Source organism: Carassius carassius, chromosome 29, assembly GCF_963082965.1.
Source record: "Carassius carassius chromosome 29, fCarCar2.1, whole genome shotgun sequence".
Taxonomy (NCBI): Eukaryota; Metazoa; Chordata; class Actinopteri; order Cypriniformes; family Cyprinidae; genus Carassius; species Carassius carassius.
The window spans coordinates 9,586,584-9,614,520 of NC_081783.1; the positions used below are offsets into that span (position 1 = coordinate 9,586,584).

Below are 27,937 nucleotides of genomic sequence, written 5' to 3' on the forward strand. Positions count from 1 at the left end.
TATACTACGGTTGCCACACCTCAAGACATCGATCAGATGATATATGTAAAGGGATTCGTCTTTTTTTATACTTAAATCGCTATTGTGAGTAGGATTATTTCTTCTGCATCTCATCCAATGCCTCTTTTGCTAGTTCCAAAACTTAATTTTAAAGCTTGTAAAGGATGGTTGAGCCATTGATAGCATTCTAATGAAGTTATTAATGAAGTTATCAGAAAGAGAGCGATAGAGACAGAGACACACAGAGAAACAGAGAGAGAGAATTAGGCTACCTCTTTGCGTCTCTGAACAGCGCTGTCTCCTCACTAGTGAGAAATGTCATGTGTAGCCTTTAAGTTGCTACACTATATAGGCTAACTGATAAAATCGTCAACACCTTTTTGTGCAAATTGTGCTAACGTTATTACAGTTAACTATGCAAAGTGATATGGAACTGTAATGCGGTCAAAGAGCTGCCTGGAACTACATTCGCCATGCGTTTCCCTGAAAATAATTGCACACCTCAGAACGTTCGTTAGCCAATCAGATTCAAGCATTCAATGGCCCCGTACTATTAATAAATATAAACCCAATTGTACCCATACTGTATGTATATATATATATATACAGTATGTATGTATAAATATGGACCATGTATTTGATTTGTGGGCCTCTGTCTGGAAAACTACAAATAACTGTGCTTGAAAAGAATGACTTTTGGTACTGCAATCACAAAATTATATCATCCTGGACATGTTTTCATCTGTGGTCCACCTTTATCCTCTTAGCTTTAATTTATTTCCTTCTTTTAGCGGCGTGTCCAGTGCTGTGCAGCGGCAATGGGCAGTACAACGGTGGGCGCTGTCAATGCTATAGCGGATGGAAAGGGATTGAATGTGATGTGCCCAGTGGTCAGTGTGTGGACACCCAGTGTGGGGGTCATGGCCTGTGTGTTACAGGCTCCTGCATATGTAACCCTGGCTTTAAAGGCGACAACTGTGACCAAGGTAACTGGACGGATTTCAGCAGCTATGCAAAGAAAATACAACACATGTAGCTCATTGTAGTGGAGGAGAGCACTTTTTCAAAACCACTGAGTAGCTAATTACATGGATGAGTGTACTGACTTAAAGACTGGTTTTTGTTGTGATAAATTAGCCACACCATTTAGCAGCATCCACTGACTGAAATGGATTCCACATATGGGATTGAGATAAGGCAGAAAGCCCAAAAAATACCCCTTACATGCACACAAAATATTTCCTGTCTTTAGATTTTTTTTCCTCCTGTTCCTCCTGGGTAAAATCAATGAAATGAGTCTATTGATCCACATTCAATAGGCTTGGGGATAAAATCTTTAGATGTCTATGTTTAAGTCACTTGAACAATGTTATAATTGTCAATGAATTTAATGAGTTACTCACCTTGAAGTCAAGAAGAGAGACACCTAGTGAGATGCCTGAAAAGAGAGACTCGCTAGAAATAGATTATTTAAAAAGCAAATGCAAACACTTTTGTTTTATAATACAGTTTTTTATGAAGTTGCACAAAACAATAAACACCTTTTGATAAAAATGCTTTAGAATCAACCAAATTACAATTAATAATGTAGTGGCAGTGGTCACATTAAGCTGATTGCCAATTAAAACCTACAAAGAGATTGGCCTTTTGTTACCCTTTTGATATGCGTTTTACAAAACAGCTTGAAGCTTTTATATGAACTGATGACTTTTGTCAGAGATAGTTAAATATTTTTTTAAATATCTTGTTTTGCATTAAAAAAGATTTGAAATGACACTGAGTAAATGATGACCAAATTTTCCGACTTTAGCAACAGCGTTTCCAATTTGACACCTTCAGTGACACACAGACTAGATGGCTGTCAAATTCCCCAAAACTGCAACCTCCATTAAATTAGTACCTCTGTCCCAGTCTCAACAAGAACTGTACATCATGCTTCCTTCTGCAGTAATTTATGGTCAGTGCACAGAGCGTTGAGGGAAAAAAAAATACCTCATGGGATCAGAGAAGTCACCTTTAAACTTGTTTCTGATACCTGCATGGGTTTACATTTTGGGAAAGCCAAATTATACCTTAAACCCACATAATACATGATGATGGATTTGTCATGGTATGTGCTTCCTTCTCATGTGCATCATTTGGTCCAGTCCCAGCGAGCAAGAAGTAGTCTAGTAGACGTCTAAAAGACGTCATTCTTAGACATCCAGAAAACGTCCTCACAGGAGCCAGAATGAAAGTTTTTTTGACGTCTTTTCTGGACGTTGTTTAGACGTAAATTAAAGACGTGATAATGACGTCATTTTTAGATATCCACTAGACGTCTTTTCTGGACATTGTATAGACGTCAATTAAAGACGTGCTAACGACGTCATTCTTAGACATCCAGAAGACGTCCTCACAGGAGCCAGAATGAAAGGTTTTTTGACGTCTTTTCTGGACGTTGTTTAGACGTAAATTAAAGACGTTGTACAGACGTAGTTGTTAGACATCCAGAAGACGTCGTTACATGAGCCAGAATGAAAGTTTTTTTGACGTCTTTTCTGGACGTTGTTTAGACGTAAATTAAAGACGTTCTATGGACGTAGTTGTTAGACATCCAGAAGACGTCCTCACAAGAGCCAGAAAGATAGTTTTTTTTATGTCTTTTTAGGACATTATTTAGATGTCAAAAACGTGCTAAATATGTAATCTTTAGACAGCCAGAATAAAAGTTGTATTAGATGCGTTTTCTGTAGAAATGTCAAAGATGACTGTTAAAGACTCGTATTAACATGGAAATCCTATCTGGACATATTTGCAAGGATCAAAATTCAAAAAAATGTTTGCTTCAAACAGTGGCATTGAGTGAGTTAGTTCTCACTGAGAAAAACCCAGTTACTCATTGTTAATGGTTGTCGTGTCATGAAACTGCAGACAGACCATAGACCTAAATTATTTGAAAGAATATGGATTAAATTGAATATTCAATTGAATAATTGTTTAGTTTATATACTAGTCTTGCATTTTTGTATCTTATCAATATAATTGTAATAAACTGCTTACCATTTTCCTGTAAACCAAACTGATCACTCCAAGAAATCATCTAAATTTCAAAATATATTTTTATTACTAATATTTAGTAAAACTTAAAACCAGAACAGCAGTATAAATTAAAACAATAACACACTAATACTTAAAACGAGAACAGAAAGTATAAATTAACACAATAACATAATAAAACTTAAAAGTCAGAACAGTAAAGTAATAAATAAAAGTGCTATAAAATTTTGTACTATTAGCACAGTGTATTTATTTATTTATAAGCACCACCCCGACTCTCCCAGGGGCATGTTTAAGGTGGTCCGATGCAGCCGACTTTATCTGGGCCTCTGTGGCAGCTGCATCCCATTTCATGACAGCATCTACAATCAAAGCAAAGAAATCCTGTGTAAAATAAATCAATTCAAACGCCACTGTTGTGGTTTAGCTTGCAGCAGAGATACATATTATGCTTAGATGAAAATTTGAGTAACAAATCAATTAAATGAAATAGATAACAAATTAAGTAAAATTACATCAAGCCTGATATTAAGCATTCCACACAAATTTTTTTAAAATTACCATAATATAAATTCTTACCTTTTATTGCTGAAAACAATTTCTTGTCTTCGAGACCAATTTTCTCTTTTTTGCCCTTCCCCTTCAAATTAAATAGTGTCATTAGGTGGTTGGTGAAGAGCCTAATCCAATCCAAGACAAAAATAATATGCAATTATTCCACCACACGCAGAATTGTCTTCAAATTAAAAAACAAAAAAAAACAGTGATTTTGATAGAGCATTGGCATTATACACAGCCACACTATTTTTACCTTCATCAAATCGCCTGAAAAGACACTATACAATATAACCATACAGATCTCTACATACATTAGACCTCTTAGCTGAGAAGCACATAGGGATTCATAAATTAGCCAGTGTCAGCCTTAGGCTGGCTACACAAATTGGCTGCGTCGCATGAGCCTGGCGTTTCTGTTGTGTGGCGGCTGCGTTGCATTTTCTATGTCTTTGCACACCAGAAACATGTCTGACGCTGCGCTGCTAGCCTTGTCTGTACACACGCATGTTTCCAATTGATTTACTGCAGTAGCACACTTCATGTTAAACATAAAAATATACTGATTTGATTTGAAGACAACTTTGGAAGTACTGACTTTTATTCAAGTATTTAATAAAAGTATTGCATTTTTATGTCAAAACCTAGACACTTTCAAACAACATGTAATCGCGTGAAAAATAAGCGTCGGTTCTATTTCTAGTATGCATGCGTTTTCGGTGCGGCATTCTGGGATTGGAGCCAGGCAAAGCCACGGTGCCACTGCAAATTAGCCTTAGGAAGAAATTTCTTTTGGTGTAACATACATGTTCAAAAGTTGTTTTAGTCGTACAACAGAAAACTCAGATTGGACAGATAGTCTAGCTAGCTGTATGGATTTACCCTGCAGAGATCTGAGGAGCAATTTACATAAATCGACAGAGCTTAAATTTATTTTAAAGGGGCATTCCACCCATTTGAACATTGTTTTTTATTTAAAGTGGGTCATATATGTAGTCGAAATGTAAAATAAATTTTTAATTTGGTGCCTTCGTGATCGAGGAAAGACAAAAAATAACTTCAGGACGCATTTGTATGAAAGACAACAACTCCCACAATGCACCACATTGCACAGCTCCGCAAGCCACTCCCACTAATCCAGAAAGCGCATATCTGCCTATAAGAGAAATCACTCTTCCGTCTACAAGGCTAGCTACCACCAGAGCTTGAAATTAGGGGAGAAATCCGTTATTTACCTCTTACACTTCCTCCTACAATGACGCAAAATGACGATTTTTGCGTCATTTTTAGGAGGAAGTGTAAGAGGTAAATAACGGATTTCTCCCGTTTCAGGGGAAAAAGAAAGAGTGTTGCACGACCATTCAATAGTATGACTGGGTTTCTAACAATGCAAAGCTTAATGCAAATGGGTGGAGTGTCCCTTTAAAGAAAGATAACAGACATCTGGCCGAAAAGAGTGAAATCTGGTGGAATTTCCTCTCATGCCCTCTTTTGTCCGTGAGCCCCTGTCTGTCTCTCCTTCTCCCTCTCTTAATCCTCCTGTTATTGTTGTTGGAAACCAGAAATAATGCTTTTTTATTCAACGTAGGGAATAAAACAGGGAAGTAAACCACTGCATTTTATTTTAATGACCATCCGTTTAAATAAAAGTGCATATGTCATCTCTAAGGTGGATTTGACTTACAAATTTAGCCATTTTCATAAAATATATGATATACAGTTTATCTTTTAGCACCATTTAGCCAAAAAACACCAAGATATAAAACTATCCATATTGCCAAGCCCTAGTGCACAGTCCTGCTCTTTACTTAAACCAACAACTAAACCAAACTACCAAATGAAAACAGATTGGGGATCTGTGTCTGTTAAGTTAATATGTAAATAAATACCTGTCCATCACTTTGTGCGTGCAGTCCTTCACATCTTTCCCACCCACTCTTGCCAGCTGACAAACCTATAATTAAAAAAACACATGAAAATATATTAATGGTAAAAAATTGAGAACAGGGTCCAGTTGTTTGCTGCCCTAAAAAACATCACATGTAAACCATACAAAAATCATATGTATAATCATGAAATAATTGAAAGATTTTAACTCAAATATAAAAAAAATCCCAAAACATTTTATCAGCAGGTAAATACAAAAAGCTGAAAGAATTTGCTGGATCGATATTGAAATGTATCAATATATAAGATCTCTGCTGTATTACTCTGTTGCATATATTTTCTGGCATAAAATGCGACTCAGGGTGTGTCTCCTTACAACAAAATTAGCACGCATAATCTTTCGGAAGCATATCACCCTGACTGACTTGCAGCTTGGCAAAACAAAAACTTCCAACATTTTAATTAAAAGAAATACACTACAGTTTATACAAATTTTATTATAATAAGCAAAACTTCAGTTACCTAAGACTTCACCTACCACTGCAGATGTGTTCTGTACTGAAGTGAAAAGTGGAAATAAGACCTGTTTTCCGGTTAGAACGTTCGGTGTTCCGCATAGCCCCCTATTGGCATTAGTCAAGTCCTAATTAGTCAAGTTAGTGCTGGGCGGTTTGACCAAAAATTTATATCACGTTTTTTTTTTATTTTTTTTTTTATGATGACGGTTTTCCGGTTTATGACGTTTTTTTATTTTATTTTCATGCATAGTCAGGTGTTCAATGCATTTTCTACTCATTGAGAGAGGAATTACTGCAGTAAATTGATTTAGGATGGTCTATTTTACTGTCATTAGTGAATATTGTAGAATATTTCCACACTAGTAAAACAGGTTTGCATGGCCCCAGAAAATTATGCTGTTGCTTACAAATAAGAGCCAGTCATGCTTCTAATGAAGTGAGGAATCAGAATGCAAAGACAATTGTAGTCAAAATTCAGAACTTTAACTTTTCAAATTTCACTTCTTTTTTATTTTTTATAAAAAACCAATACAAAAAAATATAACAACTTGCAATACAGGTACATTACACAGTATTCAAGTAAATCTAAAAAGGAAATATAAAACAAGTGACTTAGTGAAGTTACAATTTGCATTAATATTACATACACTATCACACATACAATCTCGCTCTTTTAATAAGTGTTTATGTTGAGAGGAATGGATTCCGAATGGCTACTGTTCTCTGTCATTTTACATTGTTTCTGTGTTTAGCGTGAAAGCTCACGTGATTGCCACCAACTCGGGATAAAATTTGTGCAGGACAGTCGTGCCGTGTACCGGCTGCATTGATGCGAATGTGTGCAATATCTCACGACCTCCCAAGTGTCCGAACTTGCAGCGTGTACATCCGTAACACCAGAACACTGCCGTTTGTTTACCCTCACCACTGCTTGCAATCGCTGAAGTGCAACATTTTAAAGGGTCCGTCTGAAACAGTGTCGTGTGGCGCAGTGCAACGTTCCGACTTCCGAACGTTGTGTACTTGAATACATCAGTTTGGCGGTTTATTAAAAATTAACATCGTAACGAAAATATACAGCGGCTTTCGGTATGAACTGGTTTACCGCCCAGCACTAAGTCAAGTCAAGTCAGGTTTATTTATATAGCGCTTTTCACAATACGTATTGCCCCAAAGCAGCTTCACAGTACCAAATTAAAGGTAATAATGTAACAAGGTTTATTTCTAGTGGAAAAACACAATGTGATAATGTCTATGTTTATTAAGGATAATCAATAGGATTGTAAGCTCATTAGAGGTTGAAAACTTCTTACCAAGGTTTCAAATTTGTTTTTATCCAGAAGAGAAGCCTCCTCCCTCTCGAACTCTTCCAAGGTGTTAATCTTTCTGATCTCAATGCTAGATTTAGGCATGCTCCTCTGGAGTTTTTTGACCTCATCAGTGAGAGTCACCAGCTTTGTCAGCACTATTTTTTGGAATTCTGGCAATAATGAGAAATTAAGAAAAATAATAATAATTACTCACTATAATCATGGTTCTCTGGTAACAGCAAGGCATTTCAGTAAAAGTGTGCTCTCTAGCAATCCTAGAAAAATGAATAACTATTCAATTTGTTACATAACACTATTTAACAGGTAAACTTTAACCCTGTATTTGACAAATCAGTTGTATTAAATAACAATTTTATTAAGAGATGGTTCTAGACTAAATGTCATAAATGCCAAAGCAATAAGATGAAAACCTGAAGTCTGATTCACCAGTTACAAAGAGAATGTAATGTTAATACATAAGTAATTAGTCTGGGTGTTACATGAAAATATTCTTGTACTTACTCGCTTCTGACAGGGGGAATGTGGTTGGCACATCCCTATTATAACTGGACTTTTCATGTGAAAGACCTAAGCAGGAAAGAAAAAAGTGTGTGAAGCGATCAATATATTTAGAACACTTGTACAATGTGCCTCATTAAGTGATACAACCAATGACATTCACCATCTATGGACCTACTTTCCACAGCCTGGGACCTGGGTACACCTGAGAAACCCAAACCACCAACATTAGTTATTCAGTATGAATAGTATTATTCATGCTAATTTGATATTCAATAAGACAAGCCAAATGTAACTGGCAATACTCACGACTGCTTGAATTGTCCCGGCCCACAGACCTGGATGAACCTGTGCAACCCAAATGTAGCCATTATCAATAGTGCAAATTACCCATGCTAATTTAATATTCAATAAAACACAACTGTGCCTGGCTATACTTACAACTAATTGAACTGTCCCGGCCCACAGACCTGGACCTGGATCTGGACGAATCTGTGGAACCCAAAACTGAAACATCATTTTGTCATGACCAATTAGTAACCTGCATGCTGATTTGAAAATTTAAAAATGAAAAGTTTAACTCACCACTAGTTGACCTGTCGAAGTCCAAAGACCTGGGTGTGCCTAAGCAATGCAGAGCAGAAACATCAGTGATTCATTATCATTAGTCCTAGTGACCAGCCTGCAATATTCAGCAATGAAAGGCTATACTCACGACTAGTTGACCTGTCACGGCCCACAGACCTGGGTGAACCTAAGCAATGCAGAACAGAAACATCAGTCAGTCATGATCAACATTGTTAGTTACCTGCATGCTGCTTCGATAATTTAAAAATGAAAAGTTATACTCACGACTAGTTGACCTGTCACGGCCTGTAGACCTGGCTGTACCTAAGCAATGCAGAGCAGAAACAAACATTAGTGATTCTTTATCAACAGTCCAAGTGACCAGCCTGCAATATTCAGCAATGAAAGGCTATACTCACGACTAGTTGTCCTGTCACGGCCCGCAGACCTGGCTGTACCTAAGCAATGCAGAACAGAAACATCAGTCAGTCATGATCAACATTGTTAGTAACCTGCATGCTGATTTGAAAATTTAAAAATGAAAAGTTTAACTCACCACTAGTTGACCTGTCGCAGTCCAAAGACCTGGGTGTGCCTAAGCAATGCAGAGCAGAAACATCAGTGATTCATTATCATTAGTCCTAGTGACCAGCCTGCAATATTCAGCAATGAAAGGCTATACTCACGACTAGTTGACCTGTCACGGCCCACAGACCTGGGTGAACCTAAGCAATGCAGAACAGAAACATCAGTCAGTCAATATCAAGTGTTAGTAACCTGCATGCTGATTCGATAATTTAAAAATGAAAAGTTATACTCACGACTAGTTGACCTGTCACGGCCTGTAGACCTGGCTGTACCTAAGCAATGCAGAGCAGAAACAAACATCAGTGATTCTTTATCAACAGTCCAAGTGACCAGCCTGCAATATTCAGCAATGAAAGGCTATACTCACGACTAGTTGTCCTGTCACGGCCCACAGACCTGGGTGAACCTAAGCAATGCAGAACAGAAACATCAGTCAGTCATGATCAACATTATTAGTAACCTGCATGCTGATTTGAAAATTTAAAAATGAAAAGTTTAACTCACCACTAGTTGACCTGTTGCAGTCCAAAGACCTGGGTGTGCCTAAGCAATGCAGAGCATTGTCATTGTTCTCTGTATTGACAGCACTCCAAATGTACAAAAAAATGAGCTCAATGTTAGAATTGACCGGAGTTCTCCTTTAACTTAGTTGACATGTAGCTGCTAGTTGAAAAGTTACTAGTTAGTAGACTGTCTAAAGTGGACTATCAAAATAAAGTGTAACCAAAAAAACTTTATGATATTTTGAAAAACACTCACTATTGGTATTACCCTATTATAACAATGTTATACTTACAAAGTCCTTGATGGGACGTCGACTCAAGTGCAACACCGTCAAAAAGCGACACGAGGAGCCTTCCTTGGCAACTAAGCTAGCTTAAGTAGCTAGCACGTCCTTTTAGAGGGAAAAAAACATTTGAATTACTTAGCTGAACCAACTTGGACTAACGAAAAAAACTTTATGATATCATTTCTGGAATCACTCACTATTAGTATAACCAATATTTTAACATACTTACAAAGTCCTTGATGGGGACGTAGACTCAAGTGCAACACTGTGAGACAGCGACACGAGGAGCTAGCTTAAGTAGCTAGCGCGTCCATTTATAGGGAAAACAAATTGAATTACTTAACGTTAGCTGAACCGGGACTAACGAAAAAAAACTTTGATAACATTTCGAAAAACACTCACTATTAGTATTACCATATTATAACATAATGTTACTTACAAATTCCTTGATGGGGACGTCGACTCAAGTGCAACACAGTGAGACAGCGACACGGAGACTAACGTTAAGCGATCTTAAACGTTCGTCCATTTAGAGGGAAAAAAAAACACTTGAATTACTTAGCTGAACCAACTGGGACTAACGAAATAAAAACATTATAATAACATTTCGGGAATCGCTCACTATTAGTATTATCAATAGTATAACATACTTACAAAGTTCTTGATGGGGACGTCAAGTGTAACACGATACAGCTAAAAGCCTTGGTGCAGAATGCGGCGGAGCATGCTGCGCGGACTGCAGTCACATATATCCGTCCGCCACAGAACTGATAAACTTGTATTCCGAGCATGTTTGATCATTATATAAATCATGTTATAAAAGTAAAAAAAAAAAATCAAAGTAATTGACACAGTTTGTATTTTTTATTATCACTATAAAGGTAGAACTATTTTTCACATGGGATCTAGGGAATCTTCTTGAAACCGGAAGGTGTACCCAATAAAACCGCCTTTTCCACCACACTTTTAAGAACAAAAACGAAAGGAAAAAAAAAACACTCTTATCCGAAAAACATCTATGCTTATCACTTTTAAAAATATATAATTTTACTAATTAGCATACACGTCATAAAAAAACACCAAAACAATAAACTATAAAATAAATTGACATTTGTAGGAGTATGGGTGAAATTTATTTTATATTTGGGCTTGCCCATGTTGCTGAAGGGGTCAAGGTGGTCAGAACAGCGCTCTTTTGGAACCCCAGGCCTTTAAAAATAACTTAAGGCCAAATATGTGGAAATTTACCCATCACCCTCAAACAAAGACAATGACAAATGGAAAAAATACAATAAATAAATAACTTTTTCTAGAATAAATAATTTAAAAACTTTAGAATAATAGTCGGACTGGAAGTATTTGTGTCAACGTCTACCATTCCCACTTCCCAAAAATCATGTGGTTATAACTCACATTATCAGTTATTGTTTGGTTTATTCCTCGCCTTGAATTTGAGGGACCAGATCTGTCAATTTGTGCCAACCTGCCTGTATCCTATAGGCCTACCTCTCAGAGATGATCAGATCATAAAAAAATTGTGACTGACCTGCCTAAGTTTAAAAGAGCAAGGTGACCAAAATAATAAAATTATGTAGAGGGTTGAATGCAATACAATTGTGATATTGACAAGGAACTAGCGTCAACTATGGCGTCGCTCCTACAGTGTTGTGACCGTTTCGGAGTGATATATGATAAGTCTGATTTTGAAGATCTAATTTCAAAATGTTACTGCATATTGTAGTGTTTTTTTGCAAATTCAGTGACTACTCCACACAGCTGATCAACACAGGACCAGTTGACCATGTTCTTGGCCTCCGTCACCTTGACACGAATTAGGGTTACTCATTTTTGGAGGTGCACACCAAAGGAGAAGCTTGTTTATTTTGGAACTGTCTTTCACGTGGATATTTTGGTGGTACATTTTGTAAATTTTTATAAAATATTATGTGAATCCTAACTTTGAATTTAAATGTTTTCATGAATGTAAAAAGAAAATTGATAATTTTTAAATCTGAAAAAATTCTGTTAGCTAAATGTATTCACAAATGTAAATTTTATGCAGCCCTTTTTTTAAAGATTTAAACATGAAATGAAAATATATTTTGAGTATTGAGTTCTATAAGAAAAACTTAAAAGCCATACAGGCTGCGCAGTGTTTAAGGACCTTAATCTGGAATGAAAGACTTTAGGAAATTGGACTGAGGGACTCTGGAAATGTTATAACAATGATGATGGTTGTTTTTTTTAACAGCCTTTTGATTATAGTGGGCAGGCCACAGTGGCCGGCCTTTAACATATTTTCAATCATTAAATCTGGATGTTTACGAATGTTTAGATTGTGGCAAAATTGGACATCTTTATTCACATAATTTGTCGAATAATTCTGGATGTCAACGTACAGATTATAACCATATGAACGTATTTCCTCAACTAGTTCTGGCTGTCAGTGGACGTTTAGATTATGGCCAGATTGAACATCTTTATTCACATTTATGGACCGTTTCTGGATTTTGTTGTAGTTTCAGTCTTTCAATCAATCTTTCTGGCAAAATGACTTCAGAGATCTTTGATGCCAGAAACAATTAGACTTTATTTGAACAAACAAAGCCGAGCGCCTCCTGCAGAAAGGACACTCCAGTTCTGTGGGGTTTCACAGATAATATACCCACATCCCTTCCAAATATGGTCACCTCCTTTAGATTATTTTTGGGTGAGACTTTGTACCAGGTGTCTTTACTGAAATAACATTCTCAGGCCTTGGTTTTCAGGCCTTTGCTACCAAAGTCAACCAAAGTCATACACACAAAGGGAATAAATAATAGTGTACAAATGTAGGCCTATAAGTAAATTGCTTATTTTCTAAATAATAAAATCTTCAACATTGTCAACGGACGTCCAGATTATAGCCTATGAACGTCTGTTCAGTGGACGTTTAGATTATGGCCGGATTGGACATCTTTATTCACGTCATTTATGGACTGTTTCTGGATGTCAACGGACGTCCAGATTATAGCCAGTATGAACGTCTTTTCTGAACTAGTTCTGGCTGTCAGTGGACGTTTAGATTATGGCCAGATTGGACATCTTTATTTGCGTCATTTATGGACTGTTTCTGGATGTCAACGGACGTCCAGATTATAGTCAGTATGAACGTCTTTTCTGAACTAGTTCTGGCTGTCTGTGGACGTTTAGATTATGGCCGGATTGGACATCTTTATTTGCGTCATTTATGGACTGTTTCTGGATGTCAACGGACGTCCAGATTATAGTCAGAATGAACGTCTTTTCTGAACTAGTTCTGGCTGTCTGTGGACGTTTAGATTATGGCCGGATTGGACATCTTTATTTGCGTCATTTATGGACTGTTTCTGGATGTCAACGGACGTCCAGATTATAGTCAGTATGAACGTCTTTTCTGAACTAGTTCTGGCTGTCTGTGGACGTTTAGATTATGGCCGGATTGGACATCTTTATTTGCGTCATTTATGGACTGTTTCTGGATGTCAACGGACGTCCAGATTATAGTCAGAATGAACGTCTTTTCTGAACTAGTTCTGGCTGTCAGTGGACGTTTAGATTATGGCCGGATTGGACATCTTTATTCATGTCATTTATGGACTGTTTCTGGATGTCAACGGACGTCCAGATTATAGTCAGTATGAACGTCTTTTCTGAACTACTTCTGGCTGTCAGTGGACGTTTAAATTATGGCCAGATTGGACATAAATTCACAGTGTCATGAATCGACTAATTCTGGCTGTCAATGGACGTTCAAATCATGGCCTGGACGGACGGACGTGATATCAACCTGTTTTGTACGTCCACAGACGTCGCTTGCTCAGTGGGGTGATTGCTCTGCATGATAATAGGACTGCATGGCAAGAATATAAAAGCCATTTTACAAAATCAGACTTATCCCATGGTCCAGAGATTGTTCCCTCATGATGTTTCTATATTCCATGTTTGTAATATCTCAAGAGTGATGTCTTGAATAGCCGCATGAAGCTGAAATAGCATATGTAAGCATCATTGAATCTTTGTACAGTAGGATGTTCTGGAGTGCAGTCTTGTAATTGTCAAACTGTTGAAATAGATTTTATATATTAAAAAAATGTGTGCTATAATTATCAGAAAGATTGTTTGAGAAAAATAAAAAACTGTAAAGAAGGCATGTGAATTGATGACACAGTGGCCTGAAAAGTGTTTGAACACCAAAGCCAAAGCCAATTTACAACTGTGTTATATAGAAAAAGATATTTTAATAAGTAAAATATAATTTCACAGTTTGTGGTCAGTTATAATTTTTATAATTTATAATTTTTTATTTTTTATAAATGAATAAATGTATTCAGCAAGGATGCATTAAAGTAAACAAATCCTTAAAGAATGTATTGCTGTTTACACAAAAATACTAAGCAGCACAACAGCTTTCAACATTGATATATAAATAACATTGTAAAATATATTCAAATTGAAAACGAATTTTAAATAGTAATAGCATTTCACAATAGTATAGTTTTATTGATACATTTTTGAAAAATCTTACCAGCCTTTGAAGGGAACTGGGTAACTGAATTTATACAGCCACGAAACATTACTGTTCGACCAGTTGGCTAAAATCATTGCAAAAATGTGAAGGCAATTCTAAGATAATGGTCTGGAAACACTGTTGTTTTCCACAGTGAACTGTGTGGACCCATCCTGTTCCAGCCATGGCTCCTGTCTCCATGGTCAGTGCCACTGTACCTCTGGCTGGACCGGATCGAACTGTGAGACGCGGGTCTCTATGTGTCCAGAACACTGCTCTGGCCATGGTACATTCCAGAGTGAGACCAGCTCCTGCATCTGTGATGTCAACTGGACCGGTCCTGACTGCTCTACAGGTACTACTTATTCACTGATTATGTGATGCAGTATATGGCTCGATTTGACACTGGGAGGCTTATTTGAAAACCCCAAACTACTTTTCTTTCCAGGTTTAAATTAGATTTTGAAATTTTCAGTGTGGTTTCTGACTTCTGCATCCCACTGTAGGTGATTGAATCATTACTATAAGAAATGGTCTGTGCTCTGACTTGCTGTCCACACTGGGTGCTGTTAGGTACACTCATGTTTATGTTTCTAGTTTGATTAGCCTGTTGTGAGTAACCTTTTAAACACGTCAGCATTTCCTGCAGCCATGATGAACGTACTGCATGCAAATATTACAGAAGTAGCTATAGTGCTTAATTTCGATTTGTGATGCCTGAAATAATTGGTGAAAAGAAAGAGAAATGTAGCTGTCAGGCTGTTTCGTCAGAGAATGTTGTGGGAATTATGCCATCGTAAGTGCCTGTGGTTTTGGGAATTTTTGAATAAATGTGCTGCTGCAGTTATCAAAAAGTGTTATAGTAAAAGAGATATCACCCCAGATAAAATTTTATGTGCTTTGTTACATTACTGTCATCTGAGTTTTCGTGAGCTTAACGTCAGGCTGCTTCTAGCTGCAGCTCTGGTCATGGGAGCAATGGGAGTCCACTTGCTTGCACAGTTGGGGTTTTGTCTCTTCATTACCTCCACTGTTCCACCTCAATTAAATAAACTTTAATTAACGGGTGTGTGGCGTGGATCGACCCGCCTCCCACTGGAACCTGGAAGTGCTAAAAACAGATAAACACCTTGCCGCTAATGAAAAATTGATTAGATTGACTGGTGTGGAAAAAGAAGGCCGTAAAAAAAAAAAAAAAAGATTGAATGAATCAACCAGCCCTTAACCTTTTTAGAGCAATTTAATATTCCAGAGAGCCAGCACGACCTCATCAGACCCTCCAAGGTCTTTCTATTGAAAAAAAAAAAAAAAAAAATAAGTGGGACAGCAAAAGGGCTCCCCTGTACAAACATCAAAGAGACTTTACCTACATTACACTCAATTTTGGGTTTTATGGGTTATTTATTTGTCAGGTGGACTTTCTTCCCAGTCTGAAAGTTGCTTGACAAAGAAATGGCTTAATGGAAGACCAGTTCCGCACTTACCTGAGAGGTTGCCTTGGGCAACAGTGGAGAACTTTGTGGAGAACCGGTGTAATTTCTCTGCGTTGATAAATTGGGTCCAGCATGGCCTTATAAAATAAAGATTGCCCGTAACGCTGTTATTCGGTGGGTTTTTAGGAGTCATTGAGGTGATCATAGGACATAATGATTTGTTGAAATGAAGGTGGATAGGGGCAAGCCAGGTCTAATGGCGAATTTCCACTGTGTGGTTCGACTCGGCTCGGCACAACTCACCAAGAGTTTGCGTTTCCACTGCAGCTTAGTACCACTTTAGAGTGTGCAGGATTATTCACATATCATTATAGATGCGCTGCCTCTACTGCCACGACTCCTTAAAAACTTTTTAATTCTGCATCGCCCCATCAGGTTCTTGCTGAATCCACTCTTCTGCTATCAATGAGAGGAATGTCTGTACTTCCTCAGCAGACAACAAAACGTTTTTTTTTTTTTGTTAAAAAAGGTGAGCATGTTCAAAACAGTTGCATTCGTTCCTTCTTTTAATTTTATTGGCAGTTGGCAAACCAACTTAAAGGTCCATTTAAATGCTTCGATCCTTCGCTGGTTGTGCTGATTTTAATCTAGCGGTTCTGTTGTGTTTGTGTAGCCAATCAGTGATCAGCAGAGTTTACACATCACTTTTTGGTAACTGAGGTACTGTACCCAGTGGGAAACCCCCCAAAAGTGAAAGGTACCGTGCCGTACCATCCAGTGGAAAAGTGCCATAAGTTGACCTCGTTATCTAGCATCAGGTGTGTTTAGATGCACAGTGTTGCCCGGTTTCAGCCTTGAATTCTCTTTCAATAGCTGGGTCTTTAATTCAAGACAGACAATATCTGAATTAAGTTAACATGCATACTAAAAATGTTAACACATTTGAGGTGAAGAAAAACTTGAGATTTCAAGCTATTGCCTGTATTTTACTTCACTTTACTGTATCGACATTAGAACATAATGATTAGTTGAAATGAAGGTGGATGGGGCATTCCAAGGCTAAGCTTCTCTCATTATCTGTCATCAGACACATTTCTAAGGTCCTACTCATTGCTGTCTGGTTGCACCACGTCTGAAAACCGAATCTCTGGCCTGAATTCTTTTATATCTGAATCTCTAGCCCAATGCTGACAATGCCTGATTTATATGCAATTTTTTTTTTGTTGCAGAAAATACATACAGAAAATGTAAATGCCTTGTGCTCTCTGACGCATACAGATGTAATCTTACGATCTTGTCTTGACCTGTACATTGTTTTAATACATGCAGATCGTTGTTGGACTGGAAACAGACATGCAGATGTAATTCTACAGTGTGCATATTAATTCATTTAGATTAATAGTTTACAGCCCACTGGGAAATTTTAAGGTGATGGTAAATTGAATGTATAATATAAACTGAGTAATGAAGTTGCTATAGCACCATCTATGGACCCAAGTCTTTCTAATTTGAGATGTCTCCCTAGAATAGCAGTGCGCAATGTTTGCTGACACTTGCAGAATACAGTTATGCTTTATGGAAGTAATTATCTATTAAATATACCCCCGAAAACTGGCTTTGGCATGTAGCCATATTTTGAAATTCTAATTATATATAAAAAAAAAAAAAAAACTTCACGCTACATTGCTACATTTTCTTCTAGATAAAATAGAGAGAATTCTATTATATATATATATATATATATATATATATATATATATATATATATATAAAATTGTGGATTTTATTTCTAAAGGCACTAAACTAAATGTTACAGTAAACACAAAAACACAACGCAGTGTTCTGTAAAAGAGACATTTGTCCTTGAAAATGTGAATTAGACTGTCTTGTGTGAATGTATGCCTGTGTGAATGTATTTGTTGATGGATGCTCTGGAGAGCTCCAGAAATGTTAGCAGTCACAGCTTGCAGGATGACAAGTTCAGAGCCATTGTGCATTGGCTATAGCACAAAACTATCAAAGGATTACTGCCAATTTTGTTCCCCAACATTCAAATACAATCCAGCAGTGAGAATTAAGAGTGCCAAAGATGCATTCAGTCATAGCAGTTATAATTCAGCATGGTGCTGTTGTAAAGAAGATGAAATTTCTTATTTGTTTTGCCAAAGCAGATGAGACAACATGTAGATCAGGGTTCTTCAACAGGGGATCTGCAAAAGTACTGCATGGGTCCCCAAATTATTGATCACAAATTAATTTTGGTGGAAAATTAATAAATAAATGTGTGTTAAACAAGGATAAATTAAGTTAAATTCAACTAAAGCTCAGGTTAAAGGGATAGTTCACCCGGAATATTTTGTCATTACTTACCCTTACTTTGTTCCAAACATAAAATAATTTTTTTTAGTAATAAAAATGTTTATAAATTTCTGACAAACACACAGATGCCAATGATCATTGACTTCCATAGTATGGGGAAAATACAATGTCAATGGCTACCGGCAATTGTTGAGTTACCAACGCTCTTCAAAATATTTTCTTACATGTTCATCAGAAAAAAGAAACCGATACAGGTTAAGGGTTAAACGATGACAGAATTTTCATTTTTGGATGAACTATCCTTTTAAGAAGCTAAAATTCTAATAAATGATAAATTTTCTGCCCCACAGTAAAATTTGAATTGAATGTACCAGTATCTGACACTGCATATCCATTATGGTTATTTTAATGGCATACAATAATACATTAATGCAAGCTATGTGACTTTATAAAAAATATGCTTAATTTGTATAGTTGGTTTTAAAAACTGGATTTTTTGTGACCTGTATTCTTGCATGCTTGTATTTCATGACTCAAACACAATGCTGTATGTTTCAGAAATGTGTGCAACGGCTTGCACTCCTCACGGAGTGTGTGTTGGAGGTGTGTGTCGGTGTGCGGACGGCTGGTCGGGGGCAGGGTGTGAACAGGAGGAGTGTCAGGCACACTGTGGGGAGCACGGCGTGTGTCGAAAGGGGAATTGTGAGTGTCACCAAGGTTGGACGGGAGAAAACTGCAATATCGGTGAGTTCACCCTGTAGTGAACCTTGTATTTTGTTTATCAGCTTGATAAAGTATCCTATTCAGTGTTCCCACACTAAAAACGTAGAAATGTCACAAATAAAATTGTGTTTTACAGGTCAGTAAAAAGTAATGAAATAAATAAAATGGAAAAGTCCAGATTTCTATATTGAATATACAGGTTTAAAAATTTTGGGCCAGTAAGATTTTTTTTTTCTTTCTTTTAAATTAAATTATTTTTATTCAGCAATAATGTGTTAAATGTGTTACCATATTACGGTTTCTTGATTAGCAAATCAATATATTAGAATGATTTCTGAATGATCATGCAACACTGAACACTGAAAATATAGCTTTGCAATCATATAAATAAATTCAATTGTAAAATAACACATTAAATTACTCAGATTACTTTTTTATTGTATTTTTGATCCAATAAATGCAGTCTTAGTGAGGCTTTTTTCAAAAAAAAAAAAAAAATCTTGCCCATCTCAAACATTTGGATAGTAGTAGGATTTTTTTTCACTAAAATATTTCATAAGCTAAATGTTGCTCTTGGTTACAAATTGTGTAGAACAAAAGCTCACAAGTCCATTTTGTGAACAAATAAATATTTTCAGTCAGATATTTTTGAACAACTGGTTCACAATCTGAAAAATTCATTTGATTTTGAAGGCATCCTTATCCAGTAATCAAAAATGACTGATAAGGTCATGGAAATGTATTGTTTGGAGTGCAGTAGCCCTGCGTATTGAAAATGACAAATCATTCATGCAGTTCTTGAGAGTAATTTGAAAATCAAAAACATTGTCAGCACATCAACATGTTCAAATACTACTTATGAGAGATTACAGTTGTTTGTTGGCTGAATAGGTACATTTATAGCATAGTTTGCATTGCACAAAAATATATATTTTGCATCTGAATGACTTTTTTCATTCTTTCCCTTTCATTCATTTTATCACTGCAGCTCACTTTTTGGACAGCAAAATAAAAGGTACAGTGCTTTATTTCATCAACCACGTTCTGCTTTCTGTGTGAAGTCTGGACGAAAAATGTCATTTTTATTAAATTCCTCCTTAATCATATTTTCTTTGAATGCAAACATTTATGAAAACGAAAAACAGATTCACATATGTAGACCTTGCTTCATAAAAAAAAGTTAATTTCAAAAGCATTCAAGTCTTCCTCTAATCGAGCTCTTCAACAGTACAAAGCAAATATCATGAAATGTCATATTTACTGGGAAGAGGGTAAGCCGCAGCATATTAGGTGTGTGTAACCAGCATAGCCTGCCTGGGCTGTCTGTAGAAATGACACTAAATCACTGCATACCGCAGTATAACACCCCATGTTTAATTCTTTTCCCTTCATGATAGCAGACTGGATAGGATATAGAGGTAAAGGTCATGCTGCCCTGAAGAGAGCATGTGGCTCTGACCCCTCTGTCTCTCAAGCATGACTTTCATTATGTCTATGTACCGTGTATTAATGTGTCCCCACATGTGTTCGGTTTCAGGTTTCCTGTTTTATATAGTGTAACTGTAGGCATACAAAGACACACACAAATTCATCAGTCAGTCCATGCACATATACACATTCGCATTACCCAAATCCCCATTGTTGTACATCTCACTGTCTATTAATGTAATATTTAGCAGCTGCTAAGCTCCTTAATTTAGCATTTCCTATGTAATTTCCTTTGACTTCACGCATTTCTGTGACAAAGGATATGATGGAGCACTTCAGTATACTGTCTGATAAACTATCTCTCCACTTGTGCTGTTCAGCTCAGCATGCTGTTAATTCACATGGACACTAGATGCTAGATGTGTAATTTCATAGTATTTTTCATAAGAACGTTCTTTCAACTTTATAAGCTCCTCAGATAAAAAATATTTGATGTATTTTGTTTTTGCATATCATTTTGCCTAGCTGGTATTTAGCTGAATTTATTAATCTAGTCTCCTAGAAATGGAGAACAGAAAATAATAACAAGTAATAAACATCCTTTTTCATTTTCTACAATACGAAAGCAGCACATATTTTGTCCAGCTGTTTCATGTGAAATTACAGCTGTCCCTGAGTACTGTCCGATGTCTTGAAAATGTCAAGTTCCAAACGTTTGAATGACTAAAACACTTTCACCGTGTTTTCCCCTGTATGTTTATGCAGTTCTTTATGGTGAGTTCTTCACCCCTTTGACACATCGTAGGCTGCTGATTGATCTGTATGTATAACTGATGAATTTGTTCCGGTAGATAGCTGTCCAGGGCTGTGTAACAACAATGGCAGGTGCATTTTGGACCAGAACGGATGGCACTGCCTATGCCAGTCGGGATGGAGAGGGGTGGGGTGCGATGTTGCCATGGAAACCCTTTGCTCTGATGGCAAGGACAACGAGGGAGGTGAGAAAATAACGAGAAGTTGGGGGCTAAACAATTAGTGCTCCCACTTCTGTACTAAAAATGTCTACATAACTTTAAAATCACTTAATATGTAGTCTAAAGTCCTTTGCTGTTCTTTTAGATGGTTTGGTGGACTGTATGGACCCAGACTGCTGCATTCATAGCACCTGTCAGGGTCAGACGTATTGCCACGGGGCTCCAGATCCCAGCACAATGCAACACCTCAGCTCACCTTCACCAGACACTCAGAGCTTCAATCAGCGCGTCAGCTTTCTGGTAGCTCCGGGGGGCACACATAACCTGCCAGGGGAAAACACATTCAACAGCAGGTTAGGAGATCTTCAACTGCTGAAGAACAGCCAACTAGATTTGGATTCAGTAGGAGTATTGGGACCTATTCTACAGTGAACTAAAAAATGTTGCTTGAAGGGATACTTCACCCAAAAATGAATTTTTTTACCACAAAAGAAAATGTATTTTTTTCTCGTTGGACTTTTACTGTAGGAAAAATCATGTATTTTCAAAATATCTTCTTTTGTGTTCCTAAAGAGGTTTGAGTAAATGATCTCAGAATTGCCATTTGTGAGTGGACTATCCCTTTAATACTTACAATCTAGCTTAGAAACTGTATTTTATTACATCTATTTGAATACCTGGAATCTGAGGGTGCTAAAAAATGTAAATACTGAGAAAATCACCTTTGAATTTGTCCAAATGAATTATTAGCAATGCATATCACTAATCAAAAATTACGTTTTGATAAATTTACATTAGGAATTTTAAAAATGTCTTCATGGAACATGATCTTTACTTAACATCCTAATGATTTTTGGCATAAATGAAAAATCAATAATTTTAACCATACAATGTTTTTTTGGCTACCCAGCGACTTGTGTCTCAGTGATATATATATATATATATATATATATATATCTCACTGAGACACATGGCTTAATATCCCGATAACACCTCTATTTTATGTTTTATTTATCAGTGGCATAACATATTTTAAATGTATATGCATAGAAAGTCCTTCTGGCTATTCATGTAATTGTGATGCCGTTGGATGTGTTGCACAAAATTTCCCACAATCTTAAAGTGTTTGTAACATTTTGCGGTCGTAGATCTAACAGCATGGGAAAATAGACCTAGACACTCTCATACAGAATAAACAATAGGGTTTTTCTTTTTGATAGGAATTCAGAACTTCAGTTTCCCTTTTTGTTGTCCTATCTAATTTCTGCTGCTTTCATTTTGCAGATGGAAAAGCTATCCACCATTGGTATGATTTGTACCATAAGCTAACGTACCATGTACTTTAGGAAATGATTACTTTTTCCAGTGAAAAAATTGAGCGCCTCACCTTTGCACCTCTTCAATTTGGAAACTTGAGTGAATATGTTCTTTGCCCTTTGGTGTTTTTGGAAAAAGTTAACAATGTGAACATTGCTGCTCGTCTTCACTGCCATAGAAAAGGAGCAGTCAAGAAAAACTTCATACTTGAAGAAGAATCTCTTAATACTTGGCTGATTATGCTTTTGATTATGCCTTGATGAGGAAACTTCTTATCCCGCCCATCTGCCCTGAGGTTTCTTTTGTTCGCACAGTGAGAAATTATCACACAATTAGTGTAAAGATGCGAGATTGCAGGTCAGCCGCTAAATGGTGCTTGGTAAAATAATTTGTGCTGTAATTATGTCTCTTAAGATTTTCAAAACAGAATGGCAGAGGAAGGTCAGGTGCAATGGATTGAGACATTTTATAGTAGATATGGACATTTTATATATAAAATCTATGAATTGTATATATAAAATACCAAGTAAATGCTGCTTGTTTTTTAACAGCCTGCTGACCTTGAATTTGAATGCTGTGAACAGCTGGTTAATCTACCTTTGTTTTCACGTGTGTTTATTTAATAGCCTGGTGTCCGTTGTGAGAGGACAGGTGGTGACCAGTGACGGCACTCCATTGATTGGGGTGAATGTGTCTCTTCTGCATTACCCCCAGCAGGGTTATACCATCACCAGACAGGACGGCATGTACGTACAAATATTCTTTACTTACACAGACAAGCACATTCATAAACACATAATTATGCTAATACCTATCCTTAAGATAGTCAGTGAAAAACCATTTTGCATAGTTTTATGCAAATTCATATTTACATCTCGCTGCTTCCCACACAAGTCAAGTCAAATCAACACAAATAGGCAAATTCTCAACCCTATGTCAGTGATACTGTCACTCAAAGGCAACACATTACAATTTGACCCATGAATGTCCGTTTATGATCCTTTTATGAACCAGAAAGTTCAATTTACAGATCACATTTGCATATATTGTTTTTTGCATAACACAAAAATCTACACGTTATACTTGTATAATTAACTAATAAGAATTCTAATATTTTTTTTAATCCCACCTAACATTAAAGTTTAAAAAAATACTTTTCTACTGCAATAATGATACCACTGATGTCTCTTGGAAATGTTCTTCCAAATATTTAACCATTGACTAGACATTCAACATTACAAGAGCTATCAATTTTAACATTTATTAGACTACTTAAAATAACTTAGAATTTAAGTGAACTCAAAACAATCTTCACATAAACCCATTGAAATAAATGTCATATTTAGTTATAAATATATTTAGTAAAAAATGTAAAAAAGTTATCAAATTATAAAATCTAAATTAAATATAGATTAATTCTTAAAGCTACAAAATTTCTTCTTTTTTATGATCTTTGATTAATAGATCAATTTGGAAAACCACTGCATTTCAGAGACATGTTCTTAAATGTTACTCGTATAACAAAAACATACACGTACAGTTTAAAGCGTGCATAACATACACAGTCTAATCTCATGTTAATCTTGAGTACCTATAGAGTAGTACTGCATCCTTCATATATCCAAAAAGTCTTTAGTTTTATCATATTTCTAAAAGAAAAATACAGCTTTCCGATTCTTTCTGGAAAAAGCCGAGCTCCTGGAGGTGTGCTGTGAGCGGAGCTATACTACTGATGTTTCGTGTTGTTTCCATTAACATATATTCACTTATGTGCTGATTTCCAACAAAATACAGAAATCTGATGTAATTGTACTTCCATGAATGGAGTCTGTTATCACAGGGATGGCTCCGTGTTTTAATAGCAAACGATGTGCAAATCCAGTGTCAACCTGGGCCTTGTTTATAAAACATTTGTCACTCAAATGACCAGAGCACACAAACGCACTTGATACACTCCGTTGCTGCCCCGGAAAAACAAACTGCATCCACTATTCATGTAACACTGGGTTCTTGGGGAAGCTGAACATGGTACACTTTCCCTCACATCCAAAAATGCACTTATTTGGAGGCATTCTCGAACAAATCCTATGCATCGTTGCCGAGGATTTTGAAGCGCGTTGATGTGCGCTGTCTTGCTCTCCTCTGGTCAATATGTGTGCGTGGGTGCGCTTTTCCGGGAGAAATGCTCATATAAGGACTTCCGTTCTCGTCTTCGTCATTAGATGCATAATCAAAAAAAAAAAACAGCCGAAACTTGTACAAACCCGGAAGTAAGATTTTCGGCACAGAAATTCTCAGTCATTCTTCTAATTAATTTTTAAAAACTTTGGCCATGTTTAGCATGAGAATCCATCTCTTTAACACTGTGAACAACTCTGAATACACGAAACACCATCGTACCCCCCCTTTAAGGCAGCTTTATTTGCCTTTTTGGTGACTTCATGGCTTATCTGATCACATACCTATACGATGCTGCATGTTCAAAGTTTCTTTCGCGATTTGATATGAAATGATACAGGCTACAACACATGCTGGCGCAGATCCGTTTTTGTGCTCGTTTGACTCGAGCCTGCCATTCAGGAAAGATTGGAGCATGCATCTGAAACATCTCCGATTAGATGTGGTCATAAAGACATTCTACTTTTAAATAAACAATGGTTCATGTGAAGAAAAATAAGATAGAAACAAAAGTTGTGAGTGGGGTATCCAACATTAGCCCAGCCCCTGGGTTAACTGCGTTAAACTGAAAAAACGTATCGCCAGAATGAACTGTCTTTGTTTGCACGTGTTAATTTTTATGAATAGATTAAATGAAATGAGACAAAATTTATCTTGACAAACTATATATCATTATAAAGGTCTAACCCTCAAGCATCGACAACAGATTGCTGTTTTTCAATGGAAAGCTTATAAAGAATCTTTCTGCTAAATTTGTGTAAGCAGTATACATCCAAACATGAATAATGGAAACGCATTACATACCAGATTCTTCGTAATAGCGAGTCATAAACACATCCACAGCTGTAAATCCCAGTATAGTTAGAAAGTTAAGGGTCCACTGAACGACATCTCATAGAGCATGTTTAGTAAAAACAAAGCAATAACGTTGTAATATGGATGATAATTCCTTTGTTTACGTTTCAGTTCTTCAGGGAAAGTATTGTTTGTGTCCGTTATGGAATAACTCATGCTCAGAAAACTGCGTCTTGGTAGTAAAAAACAGCAGCTCTATTATATAATGAATTATAGGCCTATAATTAAAATATTAACACTGTAATCATCAATAAAAATCATTTAAATAAAAAGCTTTTATTTTAAGCACAGACTTTCAAAAACAACCTGTTTAACATGAAATACTTTCTTGTAATTTCCCCCCCACTATGTACAGGCAATAAAGATTAAGAATAAAGTAAATACAGGTTTTTTACTGTATAGGAAATGGAATAAAGTAAAACTGTTATCCAGCTATATACCGTTATCAGCATAATTATGATGAGGTAGGTTCATTTTCATATATATATATATATAAATATATATAGATATATATATATATATATATATATATATATATATATATATATATATATATATATATACTATATATATATATATATATATATATATATATATATATATATATATATATATACTGTATATATATATATATATACACACACACACACTGTTTTAATTATGAAGCATAGGTACGCAAAACAGTTATAATGATTTACATTAATCGGGTATTAATTTATTAACAATTTGACCAATTAAATTAAGCAAACTCAAACTTAAAAATAAATGTGCTTCATGATGCCATAGAATAACTTTTTTGTCTAAATGGTTCCATAAAGAACCTTTAGCATCTGAAGAACCTTTCTGTTTCACAAAATGTTCTTTGTGGTGAAAAGGACTTTTGACTGAATTGTTTTTTTGTGGATTCGAAAATGGTTCTTCTATGGCAGGGGTAGGCAACGTCGAACCTGGAGTGCCGCTGTCCTGCAGAGTTTAGCTCTAACCCTAATCAAACACATCTGAACAAGCCAATCAAGGTCTTCAGGATTACTAAGGCTACAAACAAGTGAGTTTTTTTTCAGGGTTGGAGCTAAACTCTGCAGGACATCGGCACTCCAGGACCGACGTTGTCTACCCCTGTTCTATGGCATTGCTGTAAAGAACCTTTTGAAGCACCTTTATTTTTAAGAGTGCAGTGCAAAAATCTGATCTCCACATACATACAGTAAAAAGGTGAAAATGTTCAAGCCCCATTTTAACTGTAGTTATACAAGATTAAAGCAGTTTGCAGAGTTTAACATCCAGTTCTGAGCTGATCCTGGGGCTATCTGATATTTTTGTACCTTTATAATAATCCCTTTAGTCATTATCCATCATTATCAAGATTCACTCAGATCAGCAGTTATTCTGAGTCATCGACTCAAGGGTCACATGTGTGGGAGTTTGCATGTGTATGTGTGGCGACCGTATTCCTTTAACTGAGGCATGACTGTAATGCATTAAAAATATCATTTTCTCTTCAATAGAGTTTAATGAAAGAAAAAAATACTCAAGGGATGGCTCTTCATCTCTAAAGAAGGAAGGCTTATGTTGGGGATTATCCGATATATCCAGATCCCTCCTAAAAACCTTCACACAGGGGAATGGGCATCAGATAATCATGCTTGTTCAGTGCTGGTGTCTGCTCTTGGTTAGCAAGCGTGTCCAAGGGGAAACACGAGGCAAAGAAACAGCTTTAAAGGCTGATGGTCTGGAACAGTGGCCCAGCCATGAAGGGACAGGAGCAGTGAGGGACAGTTTCAAGGCAGTGGCACTGCAAGGATGTGTATGTTTGTGTGTAAAGTCACTGCACCGTTCATCTCTCCCCTTCCGGGCAGGGGAGTCAGCAGCTCATATAGAGCACGACTTCAAAGAGACGCCCCTTCATTTCCAAATCTGCGCCTACCTCCTCGCTATAGCATGCTAATTAAAATAGGTCCTGCTCTAACTGCTACCTCCAGATCTCTCATCCAAATCCCCCAAACGGGAAAAAAGTTACATCACATCTCTACCCCTACTCTCATTAACTAATAGAACATCTTAAGCGTGCCAGCGAACTACTGATAAAAGACAGTGAAGTATGCCATGTTACAACCCGAATTCCGGAAAAGTTGGGACGTTTTTTAAATTTTAATAAAATGAAAACTAAAAGACTTTCAAATCACATGAGCCAATATTTTATTCACAATAGAACATAGATAACATAGCAAATGTTTAAACTGAGAAAGTTTACAATTTTATGCACAAAATGAGCTCATTTCAATTTTGATTTCTGCTACAGGTCTCAAAATAGTTGGGACGGGGCATGTTTACCATGGTGTAGCATCTCCTTTTCTTTTCAAAACAGTTTGAAGACATCTGGGCATTGAGGCTATGAGTTGCTGGAGTTTT

The 27,937-nt window shown here is 36.6% G+C and overlaps 1 protein-coding gene and 1 long non-coding RNA gene across 3 annotated transcripts in view; one reads left to right on the top strand and one right to left on the bottom strand.

The window, feature by feature from the left end:
- si:dkey-237h12.3 (teneurin-3) overlaps positions 1-27,937 on the top strand; it is a 114,299-nt gene that overhangs the window by 59,771 nt on the left and 26,591 nt on the right. The window contains exons 11-18 of one of the 2 annotated variants that reach the window (XM_059515822.1): positions 792-986; positions 14,456-14,656; positions 18,612-18,797; positions 19,765-19,791; positions 20,177-20,194; positions 21,056-21,202; positions 21,324-21,531; positions 23,122-23,241. In XM_059515822.1, coding sequence (XP_059371805.1) covers positions 792-986; positions 14,456-14,656; positions 18,612-18,797; positions 19,765-19,791; positions 20,177-20,194; positions 21,056-21,202; positions 21,324-21,531; positions 23,122-23,241 — 1,102 coding nt within the window. The remainder of the gene's footprint in view (positions 1-791; positions 987-14,455; positions 14,657-18,611; positions 18,798-19,764; positions 19,792-20,176; positions 20,195-21,055; positions 21,203-21,323; positions 21,532-23,121; positions 23,242-27,937) is intronic. The other variant, XM_059515823.1, reaches the window with a different exon arrangement.
- The window catches only part of LOC132109605 (uncharacterized), a 41,074-nt gene continuing 34,502 nt past the window's right edge, over positions 21,366-27,937 (bottom strand). Inside the window, exon 4 of the long non-coding RNA XR_009424530.1 lies at positions 21,366-21,502. This is a non-coding gene — a long non-coding RNA (uncharacterized LOC132109605). The remainder of the gene's footprint in view (positions 21,503-27,937) is intronic.